The 20,253-nt window shown below is 38.6% G+C and overlaps 1 protein-coding gene across 5 annotated transcripts in view; it reads right to left on the reverse strand.

Annotated features, from left to right (window-relative positions):
- The window catches only part of cps1 (carbamoyl-phosphate synthase 1, mitochondrial), a 60,552-nt gene that overhangs the window by 34,100 nt on the left and 6,199 nt on the right, over positions 1-20,253 (reverse strand). For all 5 annotated transcript variants that reach the window (XM_076875137.1, XM_014408282.3, XM_076875138.1 and 2 more), the window contains exons 12-25: positions 19,894-19,992; positions 19,669-19,764; positions 17,959-18,148; positions 17,502-17,659; positions 17,111-17,239; positions 15,835-15,979; positions 12,965-13,175; positions 12,505-12,703; positions 12,239-12,415; positions 8,348-8,469; positions 4,036-4,177; positions 2,979-3,044; positions 2,350-2,413; positions 1,928-2,109 (exon numbers count right to left, since the gene is read on the reverse strand). In XM_076875137.1, coding sequence (XP_076731252.1) covers positions 1,928-2,109; positions 2,350-2,413; positions 2,979-3,044; positions 4,036-4,177; positions 8,348-8,469; positions 12,239-12,415; positions 12,505-12,703; positions 12,965-13,175; positions 15,835-15,979; positions 17,111-17,239; positions 17,502-17,659; positions 17,959-18,148; positions 19,669-19,764; positions 19,894-19,992 — 1,980 coding nt within the window. The remainder of the gene's footprint in view (positions 1-1,927; positions 2,110-2,349; positions 2,414-2,978; positions 3,045-4,035; positions 4,178-8,347; positions 8,470-12,238; positions 12,416-12,504; positions 12,704-12,964; positions 13,176-15,834; positions 15,980-17,110; positions 17,240-17,501; positions 17,660-17,958; positions 18,149-19,668; positions 19,765-19,893; positions 19,993-20,253) is intronic.

A 20,253-nucleotide genomic window follows, 5' to 3' on the forward strand; every position in this document is an offset into this window, starting at 1 on the left:
CACACACACACACACACACACACACACACACACACACACACACACACACAGCCAAATGAAGAGGTCGGTCTGTGAGCCAAAAGTTTTCAAGCAGTTTTTCCCCTTTTCTACTTTTGAGTCTTTATGACATCAAAGAGTCGGGACATCCTTAATATAGGCATCTCAGGCACATCGCTCTGGCGGAGGGCGCATCGCTCTTGCTAGGGACACAGTAACCCTGTCCACCTGTTGTTCAAATTGTTTGTTTGCAAAAGGGCAATGAACCAGAAGAACGTTGGCTTAAATGGGAGCCAAAATGGCTCATTTCAGACAGGATGAGGGGCTGTATAAGATATATAAAGTTAAGAATCGTGCAAAGTACTTTTACTCCAAGTACAAAAATATGGAGATGGAAGTGAGCTACATTTAGGATGCTAACTGTCAAATAATTTATTTATAAAAGTCCACAATACACTGTTCATTTGTTTTTGTTCATAAAATCATCAATCCAACAACCATTTACCACTTCTCCATGTCCAGGTTGCAGGGGTAAGAGTCTACGCAGAGCCCCCAAAAATCTCCCCCTGCCTAGCCACTGCTTCTACCTCATCTTGGGAGTTGCCAAGGCCAAGTTAGTCCATAGTGCCCTCAGACTGCCCTAGGGTTTATTGATGGTAAGGCATGCTTGAAACACATCACCTACGTGGGCTCCGATAAGATTTCCTAGTCCTGATTCTCAATCCACCTCAGCTCTTCCTCGTAATGTGGAGCAGCAGCATCTCTGACCAGGTTCCTAAAAGACCTAGCATCACACCCTAACTTGAGCTCTACCACTTGTATGACCCATCTTTTTTTTTTTTTCCAGTTACTGCCCACATCTTCTAGTCATGACTAAGAGTAGGATCATAGATCAACCAATAAATCCAGAAATAACCATAAAAATAAAAAAAACTTCATTATGCGATGTTGCATTATGTAAACCAAAAGCAGAGATAGATAGATATCTATATCTAGATAGCTATATCTCTATATACACATACACACACATATAAAAAATAAAATAAAAAAAAAACAACCCACGCAAAACAACAAAAGCAAAATGTCCATTCACTGCCAATTCCCCCCCCCATTTAAAAGAGTTATGTTAAGCTGGTTTTTGAGGCAAAAATTGGTGTGACACATAAAGAGTGACAAAGCTGCTTGCTTAACCGTCTTCTGAATTCATATATAAGAATAAGAGAAAATTCAGACAGTGGTGGTTATGTTTCATCCATGCCACTCTGAGCAGAGAAGGTATTTTTCCTCCAACACTGCGGCGATCTACTCTGTGGGTAGTCCATGGTAATAAGTCACAGTCATGCTGCTAATGTTTGATTTCTATATATTTTTCAATAAAGAATTATTCTTCAGCAGTGCAGAGAAGTTATTATGCCATTATATGAGTGCTTGTGTGCTGGTCTCGGATTATAAATCTACTTGCCAGTATTATCGGGCAAACATTTAAGTCCACGAGTGCACTCTGCCTTTGATATAGCTGTCAAGATTGATTTCTTTAATAAATATGCATCATGTACTTAATCAATATAACTCTGTTTATGGGAAATTTAAATTGGTTGCAATGCAATATTTAAATCAGATTCCACAGTTTACATATGAATATAATCGTTTTCATTGACAAAACCCTTTAACATATTGGTGACCTGCCCAGGGTCTACTGCCTCAACACTGAGCTGTGATAGGCTTAGAGTTTTAGATCAAAGCAGGGCAGTACATTTATCTTTGGTATTTTCAGTAATTCAGCATTTAAAGTTGTAGTATGTTTGGTTTGGACAGTGTCTTAATTGTATTGCATTAAAATATTTGTTCGTTTACAAAAAGTAGAGAAATATGTGTATTTTGTTTGAATTTCCACAAATGAAAAAAGTCACGTGTTCGGTAGTGTTTTAACCTCCTGCTGGGTGATATCCAGAATGCGTTCCAGGGTCAGTTCTTCAAAGTAAAGGCGATCACACTCATCGAAGTCTGTGCTGACCGTCTCTGGGTTGTGGTTTACTACAACTGTCTTCTTGCCCATTTGTCTCAAGGCTCTGATGCTGGACACCGCACACCAGTCAAACTCAACACTGCTGCCTGGTGGTCAAATGGTTGATAAATAGGTTGGCCATCAAAGGAAGATCACAATTTCAAAATTTCATCCTACAAAGTTTTAACTTGAAACAAAATGCAGCAAGTTTCAGTTATATCCCTTCTGGGTAAAAAACACTAGACAAGAGAAATAATGAAAAATGTACATCTTAGAAGTAATGGTGCTATTTTTATTATCACATATCGCAACAAACAAACAAAGAAACAGTTTATTATTACACTCACCTATGTGGTAGGGTCCACAACCAAGAACCATAATTCCCTGGTCTTTAAAGTCCAGATCATGCTCCTAGTGAAGCAGACAAATCAACGATAGACTCTTGCATACATAAACCATGTTTTAGCCTTTTTTTGCTGCCAAATTTTCTTTCATTGTCTTCTCAAAACAAATAAGAAAGTCAGCCAGTGGATTAATATGTGCATTTACTAGTAAATATACTATTGTTTGGTCATGCTACAGTATTGTTTGGACTGTGATTTTATTCTATTGTTAGGTTGATGCTAGGCAACATAGTGATATAATTATATATTTTTGTGGATTTAAAATTAAAATGATGTGCTTTTACAACATATTCAAGGTGGGTAAATGCTACAAATGGGTCATTTTAGCCCATTTTTGTAGATGCCTACCAGGCCACACGATGACATCATAATATCAGATTTAGATAAGAACCTTCACGGGCCTAAGATGTTCCTGTGTGTTCATTTTGTCTATTCAACTCCTGATAGTGAAAAAAGTTTGTAGGCAAACAAATAAACTGTGTGCCTCACATAGTAAGAGATACAGTAATTCAATTTTATACATTCAATAATTGTATATTTACAAACGACTTTGTTTTTCCGAGACCACATACCTGACCGTGGTAAGTACAATACAGGTAGTTGGTCATTGCTGGGTACTCTGCAGCCAAAGTGTCAATCTAAGATGAGAGAAAACAAAATGTTAAAAATGGGGCATTTAAATAAATAAATAACTCAACTACTACTCTATAATGTAATCATCCATCCATCCATCCATCCATCGTCATCCGCTTTGTCCGGGGTCGGGTCGCGGGGGCAGCAGCCTAAGCAAAGAGGCCCAGACCTCCCTCTCCCCAGCCACCTCCTCCAGCTTGTCCGGGGGAATACCAAGGCGTTCCCAGGCCAGCCGAGAGATGTAATCTCTCCAGCGTGTCCTGGGTCTGCCCCGGGGCCTCCTCCCGGTGGGACATGCCTGGAACACTTCACCCAGGTGGCGCCCAGGGGGCATCCTTGTCAGATGCCCGAACCACCTCAGCTGGGTCCTTTCGATGTGGAGCAGCAGCTGCTCTACTCTGAGCCCCTCTACTCTATAATGTAATCATAATGGCCAAAATGGGAGTAAACCAGTTTAAGCATTTGAAGAGCATGCAGACTCTCTCCAGAACGAAGAAATTTGCTCATTTTTACGAGGTTTACCACGATACCGCATAATTACAGATTATCATGTGTATTAACTTCAGTATGTGGTTAAAGACAGAACATGTACTAGCTGATGATGTATTAAATAAAAATTAATTTGGACTACTAAAAAGTTAGCCTCTGAAGCTGATACAGCTTCATCCCTTTACGCTTATGAACTCTGCTGTTGTCCCAGCCCTGTAAAAAACAGATTTCATGCCAGGCTGGTGAATTGGATTTGCAGATGTTAATAATTTAGTCACCTGCTTCAAGAAATACAATTTGGACAAAGGACATGTCAATACAGACTGAGATGCAAAGACAACTTTACTGACTCTCTCGCTATATGCACTTTTTATGCTTATCTTTTAAATATATTTGTAGCCAGAGGATACTTCTCTGTTGAGGTGTGTGTGTATATATCGATTAGCCAGAGTCAGTTATCTGAGCCCATCTGGTCTCTACTAAAAGGATCAGCCCAGTAATGCTCACCTGTTTGACCCAAGGTCTGATGCCATAATTGAGCCTCAGCTCTCTTGCTACTCCCTCATTGCAGCCTAGAATCTGACCAACCTGCCGGTCTGAGAAGCCGTCCTGCTTGGCCTTTAGCAACATCCCCTTGGGGACTGTGCCACTGTGGGAAAAGATAATCAGCAGAGGTAATTAGGCAATTTTGCTAACCATTCTGAATCTTAAAGACTGTCCACAGTTTGATGCATTTTAAGTGTGAATCCCTGCAAATGCCAGACATTAGTATGAGAAAAAGAGGAAAACGTCCATAGAACCATAGAAATAAGAAGGTGAATCGAGTAAGTGGGTCATGACTAGCTCACTTACCCAGCAGCGGAGACCACAGGGAAGCGTCCACCTCAGAGCAATCAATAACAAATTGACAAACAAGGTGCAAAGTTGTGGGAGCATTAGGCTGGCAAGTGCAGCCATTTAAAACCCATTTGAATCAATAAAACTTCCACGTGAGCTGTAAGGTTACACAGATAAATAGCAGTGGGAATAAAGTTGGGAATCGGAAGGTGAATTCTGAATCGTGGTAAGGCGAGTATGTGGTTTGTGTGCAGAAAAGTCACAATCAGGAATACAACCCGTAGAGCGATGTCTGAGAAAGGAATAAGATCTCTTTTATTCCTTTGTTTATTTACATTTTTACTTATTAAGTGATACCATGCCTTGCACAATTTACTTGCACTGATAGTCTGCATATCAATTTTCTATTGATACAATAAATCCTCTTTAATAATAATAATAATCCCCTTTTAAAATAATTTTGATAAAAGAATTTATATCAGTTGGCATACTACCTATTGTGATGGTAAAACAGTTTATAGTCTGTCAATAGCAATGTTTTACACATTAAGACAAAAATTCTCTTTAGTCCATATCAGGTCTTAAAGATGAGGTAAAGGCAACCTGAGATGTGTGAAATCATGACACATTACAATGTTTTTTTTAGACAAACACTAAACCAAAATTCAGGGGGAAAAAATGAATAAGAAATAATAAGTACACCTCGTGCTTCAATAGTTTGTAGAGCCAACTTCAGCAGAAATAACTGTCAGTAATCATTTTCTGTGTGACTGCTAGTCTCTCACATCATTGTGCAGAAACTTTTGCCCACTCATCTGTTGCGGGGCGTGGTTTGTGGCGCAGCTGCGTAGTGTTAAAGTTTGGAAGATGTGGTCCGTTCCGTCATTCTCCTCTCACATTATCTTTACCATGTTACTTCAGTTCATAGGGGCTTTTGGGTATTTGTTTTTACACAGCTCTCTTAAAGTCAGGTTGAGTGTTGAATCTGGGCCATTATAACACCTCGACCCTTTTCTTTTTCAGCCATTCTGTAAATATGCTAGTATGCTTGGCAAACTTGTTCTCTTGCATGACCAGTTTTAGCTGTCCAACAGAGGTCATAATTGACTCTAGAATACTTTGGTACACAAAAGGTGCTCGTGGATGTCCATGTACTGTGGCTCCAAAACAAACCTTAATCATCAGCCCCCCACCACTACTCTTGACAGCTGGTATGAGTAGTTTATACCAATATGGGTTTTATTTGTTTGTTTTCTCTGCATGTGGTGCTGTGCATTATAGACAAACATCTCCATTTTGGTTTCATTTCCTAAAAGGACATTGTTCCTTGTCTTGTGGTGTGTTTACATGCAAACTTAAAGAAGAGGCTTTCCCCTGGCAACCCTCCCTAAAAAGCCATACTTGTTCAGTTTTTTTTTTTCCCCTAATTGTACTGTCATGAACTTTAACATTTAGCATGCTAAATGAGGCCCGTAGAGTCTTAAGATGCAGCTCTTGGGTATTTTCCAGTTTTTCTGAGCATTGCACGGTCTGACCTTTGAATTTGCTAGTACGTCCACTCCACTGTTTTGTTCTGTTTTTTTGCTGAAATAATTTTCCACTTGTGAATATTCTCACTGTAAGAAAATGAATGTCAAACAGCCACGTAACCCTTCCCAGATTGATGGGCAGCAAAGGTTGACTCTTTCACATCATTGCTGATGTCTTTCGTCCTTGTTCTCACACACACACACACACACACACACCTCTGAATGGTCCAGACCTGCAAACTGCTTTCATACAGGTTTGTCCACAGGTTTTATAAACTGTTTTATAAACTTCATAGATTCGGCCACACCTGATGATGACCAATAATCATGTGCAATGGCAAAGTAATATATTTAGTATTATTCAGTTTCTTTTTGGATTTGTATTTCATCTGAGGTTGCATTTACCCAATTTTAAAACTGTCTGGGGAGAATTCAAAATATGTCCTGACAAAACCTTAGAATTTAAAGAGAATGAACTTTTTTACCATGACTCTGTTAGCTTATCACAAGATCTGAGGTAGTGTGACGGATTCTGTTATTAGTAAGTATTCAAGGAAAAATGGTCCTTTTAAATTTGTTTTGTTTACATGTTGTATTGAATTTTCTAGCCAGCTAAAAACCAATCTAAAACATGAACTATAATTGCAACATTACTGCAGTAAAATGACAGAGGAGGTGGTAGGTAAAACCGCTCCAGTGCATGATAAAATATTAAACTTTATTAAAACAATACAACATTCCACACATTAAAAAAAACATAATATAAAAACACCACATTGTAAGTGTTGAAAGTATTCTTTTTAGGAGGTATGCAAACTTCCATTTTCTTCCTGATTCAGTAATGAGTTAAACTGAACAGATGAATATGCTGCTATAAAGTTGATATTGACTTTATCATCCAACTCCCACATACAAAGCAACAAGCAAATGTAGCAGTATTTCTTTAACCCAAGGTAGAGACAATAAGGGATTCTATTTTCCTGGTAAACCACTGCCTTTTCTTCCTGCTCCTTATCTGAATTATTTATAACCTTATAGCGTAACAATATTGGAAATGTCAAGTGTGTTTTAACTCCCACTGCACGTGGCTTTGCTGAGAAATAACAAACCCAAGAAACGGGAGCGGCAAGTCAGAATCAAAGGAAAGACATTTGATCCCAAAGCTTGGCTGTGTTGTGAGCAATTTTGTCTGGAAAAGCAGTTTAAAGAATGAAGAAAGCCCCTCGCATGCCATGAACCGATGTGAATAGACCATCGCGCACAAATAAAACACTCCACCATATACTTGCCCGGAGCCATTGCGGCTATGTGTGAATAGAAAGTTGCTATGTATTCTGACATATTGCAAAGACACATGAACACACAATATGTTTTAAAAACTCACTTTCCCTTGAAGTTTAAACTTTTAAATGATTATATTTACATTTGTGTGCATAAATCATTAAATTGCTAGGGACTGTCTGTGGTTTATCTATACCCAGGTATCCATGGCAGCATGATGCAATTTTAATTTATAGAAATGCAAGTACCAATAAAAAAAAAAAAAAGGACTCAATACTATATTCATATTGACTTGTGCAAACAACTTTGGAAAAATAGAACAAATGGTCAAAAGTAAGCTTTCTTTGGAAATGTTAACACCATTGCATAAAAGCATATAATGCGTAATGTAGCAACTTTTGCAGAAGTCTCAACATGTTCTGTCTGAGCCCGACTCCTCCTTAGAGGACTGCAGAGTTACATTATGCAGCCAGTGTGTCTTTTTTCACTAAGCCAGCTGACCAAATAAGAGAGCGTGCAGTACGTGATGCAGTGTACAAATAAGGATTAAAATATGTTGTATTATATTTTTTCCTTGTGATTTAATTGTAATTACCCTTCAATCTAGAGGAAAAAAATTCTTACGCACACAAAGACTGCTGAGCAGCAGAGCATGAAGCCCACCCGTGCTCAGCACCATACTCCATCAGTCTGGCAGCAGACTAACATTTTCTGCCCATCCGCATGTCCCCTGCTCCAGAAGAAGTGAAAACTACAACAACACGCCGTGTGTCAGGCTGTAGCAGTGGGTGCCCACCAAACGGCCAGCCATTAATTATTAAACAGCAGAGTCGGAAGAAAGCACCAGGTAACCTGTGGCTGAGCAATGATAATTCACAAAGGCTTGGATTTGGGCTGTCCAGGTAAGAGCTGAAGGGCAGAAGGACAGGAAAGAGAAAGAGGGGGAGAAAGGTAGTTGCGAGGAACCCTGAGAAAGAATGAAAGGAGACAGACACAGAGACTAAAGAGACTGGGGCTTATCTAATTTGTGGGCACAGTTTTTCATGTTTCTATCCACACCCATAAACAAATAGACGGCACATCTACTTTTTAAAAAAAAAATTTTTTTATTAAATGTACATATCTATTTAAGTAAGTTCAAGTTACTTGAATAAACACTCCGCATGCTTTACCTGTTGTAGTTTGCAAGATGTTGCTCCACGTTTGTTATTCCATGAAGTTTGTGGAGGAACCACTTGTCTATGGCTGTCAGCTGGTGGATCTGATCAACACTCATCATGCCACTGTAGAGGGCCTGAGAAGTAAAAGCAAGAAACAAAGAACGGGATCATCATGATCTTCCATTGTTACGACTATTACGAAACTCGGACATGTGTTTAATTGGTCAGAGTTTTAAAATTTGATTTTATTCTGTGATCGGCTGCTCATGAGAAAAACCTCGCAACCAATAACCCAGTGATCTCTAGTGTATTATAAGTAAATCAAGTGCATGAACAATACAGAGTATTATTGCAACATTTCATCTAAAAGAAAAATAAGTATTTTATCTGAAATAAAGTGTCTAAAGTGTCAGGCTGATAGTGTGCAAGCTCCTTGTACTGAAAGCTTTTTATTCACAGCAGCGCCCCAGGTCATTTACAGCATGTCGTCCCCCTCTCGCTCTTCCTACCTTCCTGTCTTCCAACTGTCACTATCTAATAAATGCAAAAAGCCAAAAAATAAATCTTAAAAATCTGCGCACACATACAAACAGTTTCCAAGGACAACTTGCCAGAAAGTCCAAGGTTATCTGTAACAAACCATCTGGTGCACCAAGTTATCAACCATGAGAAATACCTACAAAGAGCAGACCAATATAGTCATTTCCAAAACAGGCTGGGATGCCTTGCAAAATTTATGTAGGCTGGAAAGTCATCTATACCCTACACGCACTTGAATGTAGTACATCGTGAAGCAAGGATGCCAAAAGTAGAAAAAAAAAAAGAATGTTTTCAGTTGTTGCATTTGTGCATGCAGACAAAAACACTTAGGAATAACAAAAGTATAGTTATATTACATTTGCAGTGAAGCACTGAGAACTGCTCACCTAACAGTTGATGTGTCAAGACGGCGTACGTAGCTGAGGTTCAGAGGCGGTCAGACAACAACCTGGACCTCAATACCACCAAGACAAAAGAACTGGTAGTTGACTTTAGAAGGTGGAAGTCTGAGCTGCAGCCTGTCAGCATCAATGGGGAGTGTGTGGAAAGGGTCTCCAGTTTCAAGTTCCTGGGTGTGCACTAGAGATGGACCGATCCGATATTACGTATCGGTATCGGTCCGATACTGACCTAAATTACTGGATCGGATATCGGAGAAAAATAAAAAATGTAATCCGATCCATTAAATATCACGAAAGCACCTCGCAAAACTTGCAACACGCCGTAACTCACCTCAGAACGTTAGCACGTTGGAGCAGTATGCATCACGTGATAGAGCAGCTGTGGCATGCCAGACCTGTTGGTGGTCTGGATAGCATGTGGAGCTTCGCTAGCAACCTGGCATTTCATCTCCGACAAAGTTATCCCCGAGAGAAGTAAAGCAAGTGTGTAAGTCCATCTCTGAATGTTTGTAAAGCATTCCCACGTTAAGCTTAACAAGCGACTGCCTCTCGCTCTCCGGCTGCTACTTCAATCGTGAAACTGCTTAAATGATCAGCTGATCGGCTTTTCTGTCGCGAGTCCGTCTCTTGTTTGTTTTTGGCCCACTTTGCACCAGAAAGAGGAAACCAGCGGCTGAACAACAGCAGAACGTTTAAGCTTGATAAGCTGTTAGAATTTATTTAATATTTCTTTCTACACCAGGATCTTTTTCTACGTAGCTGACGCTGGTAACTGTGCAGGGGCGGATCTAGCAAAGTTTAGCCAGGGGGGCCGATAGGGCATGAACAGGGAAAAGGGGGCACAAAGACATACTTTTCTTCCTTATTCTCATTTAAAATGTCGAGCTTTTAATAAATAATTATCTGACACCCAAAGTTTTAATTTGATGTAAAATGAATAGAAGTCAATTACTGTATATAGTAACTATTAAGTCTAATATATACCCTAGTAAGCTATAGTACTTTTTCCTTTGGGAAGGTACCATCTGTGCAGTCTGCAATTTTGTTGAAGAAAGATGTTGAATCTATTTAATATTTCTTGAAAAATAATTGATTTCTGTGCATTTTTTTTCACACTGCATCAAATTAAGGTTGATTACGTCGATTAAGCATCATGAGGTGGCGCGTGAGGGGTGGTTCCTTATTTTTTATTTATTTATGTTTGTTGTTGCTGGGAGTTGGAACCCTATTAGTTAGGTTGCTTAATATTTACGCTAAGTACTCTTTAAAATACCAGAATAGGGAGGATGGTGTAGGTCTAAGTTTATTAGATTGATCAGTATTGCTGAACTATGAAATATTTTTTTTGTATACAGGTATAACAGAATAGCTTTAGTGTAGTTGTTGTTTTAAACTTGAGTATGAACTTGCAGACTTGCAAAATGCAGCAAGATATTTTAAAAAACAGTTTTGTTGATTAAAAAACACTATATCGGATTCATATCGGTATCGGCAGATATCCAAATTTATGATATCTGTATCGGTATCGGACATAAAAAAGTGGTATCGTGCCATCTCTAGTGTGCACATAGACCCAGACCTCCAATGGAGCTCAAACACCTCTGTGGTTTTGAAGAAAGCCCAACAGCGTCTCCACTTTCTGAGAATCCTCAGAAAAATGGACCTGAAGGAGCTGCTGAGCGTCTTCTACCACTGCTCCATTGAAAGTGTGCTGACATACTACATCTGTGTGGTTCTCCAGCTGCACTATGGCACACAGACAGGCAGTCCAGAAGGTCATTAATATGGCCCAAAAAACTCATTAGGCATCCTCTTCCCTTCCCGAAGGATCTGTACAGCACTCGCTGTCTCAAGAGGGCACGCAGCATCCTACAGTACTGTGCATACCTAGGACACTGGGTGTTTAAGCTGCTGCCGTCTGGTAAGAGATTCAGGCTGCTGAGGTCCTGGACAAACAGACTAAAGCGCAGCAAAAAAAATTCTGGCACAACTTCACCTGCTTCCAAGGTGCATGGAGAGGATGAAAGAATTCACAAAGCTCCAGCACTCCAGCAACACTTGAGGGAAGATGAACAACTTTGATAATTGACCAACGCGTAAGGAGGAGTGCTATGAATATACACAAAAAAAATAAAAAAAATAAAAAAGGACAGTCTTTAATGGTAAAGGTACGTTTGAATTTAGAAAACAAGATTACATCATAACATGATGTTAACATTTCATTATTACTAAGTTAAGTTACTGTGTTGTGTTGCAATGTGTCATGTCTTGGATCTTTACATCTGGCTGTAAGTCTCTTACAGTTGATGCAATTTGTTTTTTGCTTTACACACAACAAAGAAAATGTCCCCAAGATGTACAGGTGTAAAACTAAAACCATTCAAACTGTTTGAGCTTCTAACAGTCTGAGATCATGTGGATAGCAGGCAGTTTAGCTTTGAGTGACAGTAGCTATGCTTACCACCCCGCAGCATTACAGACTCATGTAACAGACTAGAGATCAAATGTGGATCATCAATCCCTGACGCTGTCACCACCTCAATTATCTCATTCAATACTTAAGGAAATTGATCCATCTACACCGGTGATGAAAAACATGTTCATATGCTGGAGCCATAAATGTTTTTCACCTTGTAAGATCTTTGTGCCTGAAAAATAAAGCTCAACCCTGTGCTTATAAGTGCTGTCTCACCTTCATCTGCTTCTATGAGGAAAGCTACAGACACATAGCAGTATATGTTTGCGCGATCCATCTTTCCTCTCTCTGGAATATATTTGAAGAGCCCTACTGTCAGCTCTGTTTAACTGAATCGAAATTTAAATGACGAGTACAGCCACAGGATTAAGCATTCATAGCTAGGCATGCAGGGACTTTTTTTTCAGCAACACTACAAAATGTGATTTTAATGAGCAAACTATAGTGAGTGTCATTTATTATTAATGTAATGAAGAATAATTGTACCTTAGCGAGGGAGAAGATGCGGGTGCTAGAGGGCACAGCCAGCTCCTGTTCTAGATCGTGGGTGTCGGACCACGGCTTCTTGAGTGGCAGCCGGGGCACAAAGCCATCTACTGATGGATGGCACATCCTTAAGGCCTTCTGCATACTCTCCTCAAACGTACGGCCTATTGCCATCACCTGGATGCAAAGGAAGAAAACACACGATGGAATAATTGGCTTGCCAGAACGCTGAGTAACCGAGTGAGCGGTTAAATGTTTAGCCCCACCTCTCCTACACTCTTCATGGCACTGCCTATTTCACGAGACATGCCGTGAAAGCGGTCGAGGTCCCAGCGAGGAATCTTGGTGACGATGTAGTCTAAACTGGGCTCAAAGCAGGCTGTGGTCTTCTCTGATACAGCATTCTTGATCTCAGGCAGGGGGATTCCCAGAGCCAGCTTAGCAGCCACAAATGCCAAGGGGTAACTGAAACCAGAACCGGAGTGCAGGGAGACCAAAATCAAATAACGATGGGCAAAAGTGCAAGAATATTTTATCAAACATAATTTGTTTAAAAAAAAAAAGGGTTAAAAAGTGAGTACAGTGTAAAATTATTGTTTTATTACCTCAATAGTCTGTCATACATAAATATCTAAGATCTCTTGATGTGTTAACGTGCATTTTTATCTTCTGCCGCATGAGTTCATAACTCTGCCTTAAAAGAGCCTGTTTCAGGTGTCAACTTACCCAGTTGCTTTGGATGCAAGAGCTGAGCTTCTCGATAGCCGTGCATTCACCTCAATAATGCAGTACTCCAAAGAAGATGGGTGTAAGGCATACTGGATGTTGCATTCGCCAACAATGCCAAGGTGACGTACCACCTTGATAGCAGTTTCACGGAGCATATGGTATTCCTCATTGGATAATGTCTGGCTTGGTGCCACCACAATGGAGTCACCTGTAAAAGAAGTGTTGTTCAGAAGTTGTTCAGACTAAGATTCGCTTTAACGAATAATAAATATATATCTAAACTTGGCTTTAGTTAAGTGAAAGTGACAGAAAAAGTAAACGTGTCACTTAAAAGCCATGGAGTGGTTGTAGCGGGGTTGTTTTCTTTTTTTTTTTTTTTTAAATTAGAGAAACTTTTACATACAATAATTTTAAAACATTAGAGACTGTAAAAATTATTTACAGTCATCTCATGTTTTTCCTTATTCATTTTTAGAGGAAAACAAAAAAGCCATGTGACCAAAAAAAGTGTGTCTTAAATTGAAAACACACCTGTTTGCCTGTTTATACAGTGGACTTTGTGAGAAGCACTTAAACCAGCCTTAATGCTGGCAATAAGAGCAGAACTCAAACCCAACACTTTTTTTCCTCAAAATATTGATACTCTGTGCTCTCCTACCAAAACAGGACAAGGACAACAGCTCTGCAGAACGTCTACAACTGAGTGCACCACCGTGCATTTTCACTTCAATGTCAGTGATTCAAAAAAAAAAAAAAAAAAAAAAATTGTATCACCTCCCAATGACAATCACTTCTGAATTGTCAAAGGGAGTGTTTGTTTTTTTTAATCAATTCAAATTACACACCTGTAGTTACAATCATACATCATCTCATGCTAAATGTAAATCACACGTGTTTTGCATCTAATTGCATAAGCATAACTATAAAATGATCTGTAGAACACCAGTACTCTGTTAGTTTGGGACGTGTGTATGCATTATGGATCCACATGGAAAGGAACAGCCAGAGGACCTGGAAAATCTGACTGATGTTTAAGAGGTGGGAGGAGGAGAAAAATAAAAAAAAAATAAAAAAAAAAAAATAAACACACACACACACACACACACACACACACACACACACACACACACACACACACACCAACAACACAGGAAGTACAGGAAAATTAGTCAATCATAAATGGGGGGGAAAAAAAAAAAAAAAAAAAAAAAAAAAAAGTAGTAATATGGTAATCAGAACTACCATGCATAGAGAATGAGTCTAAATCACACTAATCACAAAAAAAAAAAAAAAAAAAAAAATCCATGTAACATGTGGTATTTGCATAATCTAGCGTGGGAAAAAAATAAAATAAAATGACAGGCAAATGTATAGAGGTTATCAAAATCAGACTTCCTGCGACAGCTCAGACAGCATGAAGAACACTGCTTGCACTTCAGTACGGCAAGGTAAAATGAAAGGATAAAACACCTTAATCTTATAAACTAGCACACCACAAGATTGGCCTTAGGATAATCTCAAGTGACAAATCTGAATTGCAATGGAATTTGGGAGGATCCGCCCAAATTCTGCAGAAGGATCAGCGTGAACGGACACGCAAAGTATGTGCAGGTCAATAAAGAGCTGCGCAAACACAGACATCTGTTTATGCACCCAACATAAGCCTGCATACCACAAGTGGACAGACTGCATTGGCTTTATTGAATTATTATTATCATCATCATCATCATCATCATCATCTTATTTTGCAATTTTTCTATTAAAATGGTTAATATTTCTGTAATCCTGCCAGTCCCTACAATTCTTTATATATTTCAGTATATCACTACCAATTTACACTACCATATATTACTACCAAGAGTAAAAAGAAAATGAACATAAAATACAATAAAATTATGTTGCTGTAATTCCAAAGACATGCATAACTATTTTAAGATAAACCGTGACTGAACCATGAGAATTCACAGAGGCTTTGATTTGAGCTACATGTGTTGGTTGATCTCATAGGCAGAGCGAGAGAGAGAGTGAGAGAGAGAGTGAGGGAGCGAGAGAGAGCTGGTGAGCAAGAGTAAATTTAAAATGTTATTCTTTATACAACTCACTGTATGTCAAATTGTTCATTTACCTTCAGTTTATTGGATCACAACCAATAAAGGCATATGTACAAATTATCCAGTGACCAACAGCTGCTTGCTGCCGACCAGCATTGCTCCATTAAATCTGGCTAGAGTGCCAAACTACCTGAATGACTACAATAATATAATTTGAGGCCTGCAGACCGCATAATCCCTAAGTGAAGACCCAGTGATTGCTACACATCTCAGCCCGGCTCTGAACTAAGCCGGAGAAAACAGTTAACCAACCGAACTTTAACTTGAACTAACTTCTAATTTGTTTACTCTCAGAAATTTGATTATCTTTAGTTTCTTTTATTCATCAATAATCTGGGAAACAAATATCTCTCTTTTGTCATTGCGTCAATGTTTTACGTTTATGCCAGGTGAATAGGGAGCAACTGTGTCGTTAGTTTCAACCAGTGTGCTCTTGTAACTGTCCAGCTTCAAGGTCAGTATGTCCTTATTGTGCTGGCTCCCAATGGAGTACCAGTAAATACCTCTGAGTGCAGTTCTTTATCGACCTGCACATAATAATTTGTGTGTCAGAGCACAATGATCCTTCTGCAGAAGCTTTAAATTTCATAAAAATTTTTAAAAAAAATAAAAATAAAAAATAAAAAAACCCTCAAAAGACAGGTGAAGTGTGCTCAAAGATATGGAGATTGAGAGAGAAACAAATAAAAAAATTTTCACAAAAATAATAAGAAAGAGCCTTTCATGGTTTGAAAAGGGCCACAGATTAGTGCCTACCTGTGTGGATGCCCAGTGGATCGAAGTTCTCCATGTTGCAGACGGTGACACAGTTATCAGCAACGTCTCGTACCACCTCGTATTCCACCTCTTTCCAGCCAAGCAAAGACTTTTCCACGAGGATTTGATTGCTCATGGCCAGAGCCTACGATACATAAACAGCTTAAACAATTTAGATGTGTGTTTCACTACAATCATCAAACTGAAGCAGAAAGAAATTAATACCTATATATTAAAGTTTAAGTAAGTTTAAGTAGTTAGTAGTTTAAGTAGTTAGTAGTAGTAAATGCAGTAGAAGTAAATGCAGGACATCCATACTGAAATGTATCAAACTAAAGTTTGTGTAGTAAGGATTTTTGGTCTTTTTAAATAGTGTTTTATCTTTGTAATGCAAACTTCCAAATCACAGTGACAATCACAGAGAAGATGCTTTTCAGAATGCGATAAATGTGCCCTATAGCCGGTCTGTCCTTGTCAGTTATCAAAATAAGGGTTAGAATTGTTTCATTGCAAACTGTCCTTCTGGTTTGTCGATAGCTAAGATGCTTTGTTGAATCAAACTAAATGTAGTAATCTATTAGGACAGTTTGCACCGAAACAATTATCAAACTCTTTTTGATAACAGACAAGGCCAGACCAGGTTAAAGGACTGTCTACCTTGGGGTTTTTGTTTTGCATTCTTGTCTTGGTGAACTGCCCTTGATACAAACCAGGTGAACAGCTGCTGAGTATAATTGGTACCAATGCACTTGCCATTGAAACTTCCAAATGAAACCAAAAATAAATAAATAACTAAAGTAAGCTTCAAAGAAATACTTAAAAAGAGCACAAACATTAAGCATAAAAAAAAAAAAATTTAAAAAAAAAAAAAGCAAGCACGCACCAATCTAACACAGTCTGGCACAAGCGGTTCATTTTGAAGCCTGTGATCATAGATTAGAACCAATTGAGCTGTCAGACATAATGCTGAAAAGGGGAAGAGCACAAAAGAATGTTGCTTAGCAACAGAAAACTATTCCTTTCTTGGCGCAGGACCAAAGAAATGTATCTGAACAATTTCAAAAGGTATTATTTCTGTGCAGGTTCATGCTGTAAACTCGAGAAAAGGTATAAAAAGAGGAAAAAACATGGTAAGCCTAGGTATAAATGCTCTGATTGATTTGGACAAAAGATTTTGAATGTTTGCTTAAATGCCAGGAGGAAAAAAGGACCAGTGAGAGAGAAAAAAAAAAACAAAAAAAACATTAGCTATTGATAAGTGTCTGCTTTTTCTGACCTTCTGGGCAGTTTCCTCCAGCTTTTCTTTATTGGCACACAGACCAGAGCCCAGACCCCCCAGAGCGTAGGCCGATCGCAACATCACCGGGTAGCCTATCTGCTCTGCTGCTCGTAATGCATCAGACACCTGAAGGATGCACATAAATGTTACGCTTCCCATAACAAAAACTGTTGATACGGGCTTTAAACCACTATAGAACTATTACAAACACAAGACCTCCAATATAAGTAATGTCAATGACTTCTTTTTTTTAACACTAACAAAATGCTGGAATCAAGAAATTAGTGGTAGACTACAAGCTGACAGGATATTTTAGTATCTTCTATACGTAGTTACCAAACGTATCGCTCAAGAACACTTTTTTCGGCAACTGGACATGGGTCCTTACCGACTCAACAGCAATACTAGGTGCAATTTTCTCATTGATCTCCATTAGTTTGTCAGCAAAAAGCTGCCTGTCCTCTGTTGCCATTATGGACTCCACAGGGGTTCCAAGGACTTTCACCCCATACTGGTCCAAGATCCCACGCTGGAATAACTCTACCCCTGAAAACAAATTAAAGATGCATGGTTAAACACACACACAAAAAAAAAAAAAAAGATATGTCTAAATAAATTACACACATATGTATATATAACACATTTATATTATATCTATTATATATGTTTTACCTTTTTAAGGTAAAAGATTTTTAATATAATATAAAATATATAATACAAAAGGTTTTTAATATAATAGAAGACTTAGACGTAACATTTGAACTGAATTTCAAAGGGACACATTTGCATTTTTCATTCCCTTTGGTCAGTTACACGTACTAATCAAGCAACTGTGCACATCTTACCACAGTTGAGTGCAGTTTGTCCACCCATCGAGAGCAGGATGCCGTCTGGACGCTCTGTCTTGATGACCTCTGTTACAAATTCTGGCGTGACAGGCAGGAAGTAGACTGAGTCAGCCTGCTTGGAGCCCACTTCATTGGTCTGAACGGAGGCTATGTTTGGATTCATGAGCACAGTCTTCAGGTTTTCCTCCTGTATGACCGCAAGGGAAATTATTAAAAGCAAACTCACCCATGACAAAAAGTCTTCAGGGACACTTTTACATCATGTCTGACATTTTAGATGTTCTAAAGTGTTTTCCAGGCCTGTCACATATCTCAGATACAAGAGGCAAGTGTTACTAACAACATTAGCAGCTCTGCTCAATTCTGTGCTCCAATTCAAATGCTAAATAGAATTCAGTCCTCATTAATTTTATCATTGTCATATTGCTGTCATTTATATTTTATTATACCAAACTTTATATTAAAAAAATGATTCCCTCAATTTTTCATAAAAGTCCATTCAAAAATTGGAACATGGGGCCCAGAGATAGTGACAAATTACAGTAAAAGCAAACACCTAAGACACAGCACAACAGCATCAATGCAATTTGGCATTTATTTTTCAAGTCTCTGGAATGCTACAGAGGGAAGGAAAATCATTCCTTTAAAAGATATTCCTTTTACAGGCTGACCTCTAACAGGTTGGTCAAAATGTCCTGTGGCCATTTAATTGGGTTAAGATCTACTGACTGCAAATATCACAGCATGAAATTCATATTGCTGTGCCCTATGTCATCATAGAAGAGAGTATTTACACAAGAATAAAAATGTTACATCCAAGGATAAAGGGGGTCACTCAGGACAACTTTGTTTTCATTTGCAGTGACCATTCCCTGTAATGGATAAGTGGAGCTAACCTATGGCACGAAACGGCCCCCCACAGTATAAGCACGGTGGCACCAAATGCTGTCATTGTTGGGGTCAAGCACTCAGGCCGCCACGGAACTCATCTGGGTATAAACCTTTTTCACGTCTCTGCAGATCACTGCCTGTTTTTGTTTTTTTTAAATTCCACTAATTCCTCAAATATGTTTTATTTCTTGAAGTGAGCGGTTTATGCAGTACTATAGTGTTGGTCCCTATGCAATTATCAAAAAGTCACAGTTATCTAAGGAGGATTTACTGTTTTTTCAATGCATACCAACTATAATGCACAAGAATTGCAGTTATCAAATGTGCTCTGTCCATGAAAAACTCCTTTTACAGAGCTTAATCCAAATGCAAGTTTAGTCACAGTTGCCCATTGAGCAGTATTAGCTAGTGAATCTCCTGCATCTGTGTCCAAATAATGAACCATCTTTCATTATCATTTAAATATTCTCATCTTGCCATATTGATTAAAAAAGAAAATCACAATCAACTGGGCCTGCTCAGCATTTTTAGATCTTAATTAGATAAACTAAAATCCCAGTGAAATAAGCTACAGCATCTTAACTACCCAATATAAGGACAGTATAGCAGAATAAATGACACATTTAAAAGTCCATGAATTAAAATGCAGACAAATTGGATCATCACATCACTTTAAAAAAAAAAAAAAAAAAAACCGTCTGCATCGACTCTCACACATAAAGTCACATGAAACACACTTCTATGCCTTCATTCACAACCATATTAAAGTATTATTAATTGGCTACAGAAATGATTAATTCATCCAGATGCTCTGACCTTCATGGCCTTGATGGCTTGAGATCCAGAGTAGTCAAACTCACCAGCCTGACCAATAGAGAGGCCACCAGAACCCAATACAAGCACCTTTGAAACCTGCGTCGACACAAAAAGGTGTGATTGGCACCATTTAAACAGCAGGTTCCACTAAATGACTGATATAAAAGTCTCTTATGTTCAGAATATTTGAAGTTGAACCTGCTCAACCTGGGTGAAATACTCTACCTGGGCCCTGGGAGGGATCCTGGGTTTTATGGGCATGACTGACGCTATGCTGATATTCTTTCCTTTTTTGATCAGGGACAAAAAGACATCAAAGAGAAACTGTGGGGGAGAAGAGAAAAAAAAAAAAAAAAAAAAAAAAAAAAAAGCGCCTTATAATCACAGTTTAAGTATTATATTAACGATATTGTTTTTTTTAATGGTCTCCTGTTAATCGTTTTGGAGCCAAACCCCTATATTGGTTAAAACAAAAGGCTAAATTCTGGCTAAAATGTACATGGAATCTGAATTCAATTTAACTAAAGTGACAGATCTTTGAGATCAAGACAAACGTGCTGAATAAATGATCTTCTAATGCAAAAG

Source organism: Maylandia zebra, linkage group LG16 (assembly GCF_041146795.1).
Source record: "Maylandia zebra isolate NMK-2024a linkage group LG16, Mzebra_GT3a, whole genome shotgun sequence".
Lineage (NCBI taxonomy): Eukaryota > Metazoa > Chordata > Actinopteri > Cichliformes > Cichlidae > Maylandia > Maylandia zebra.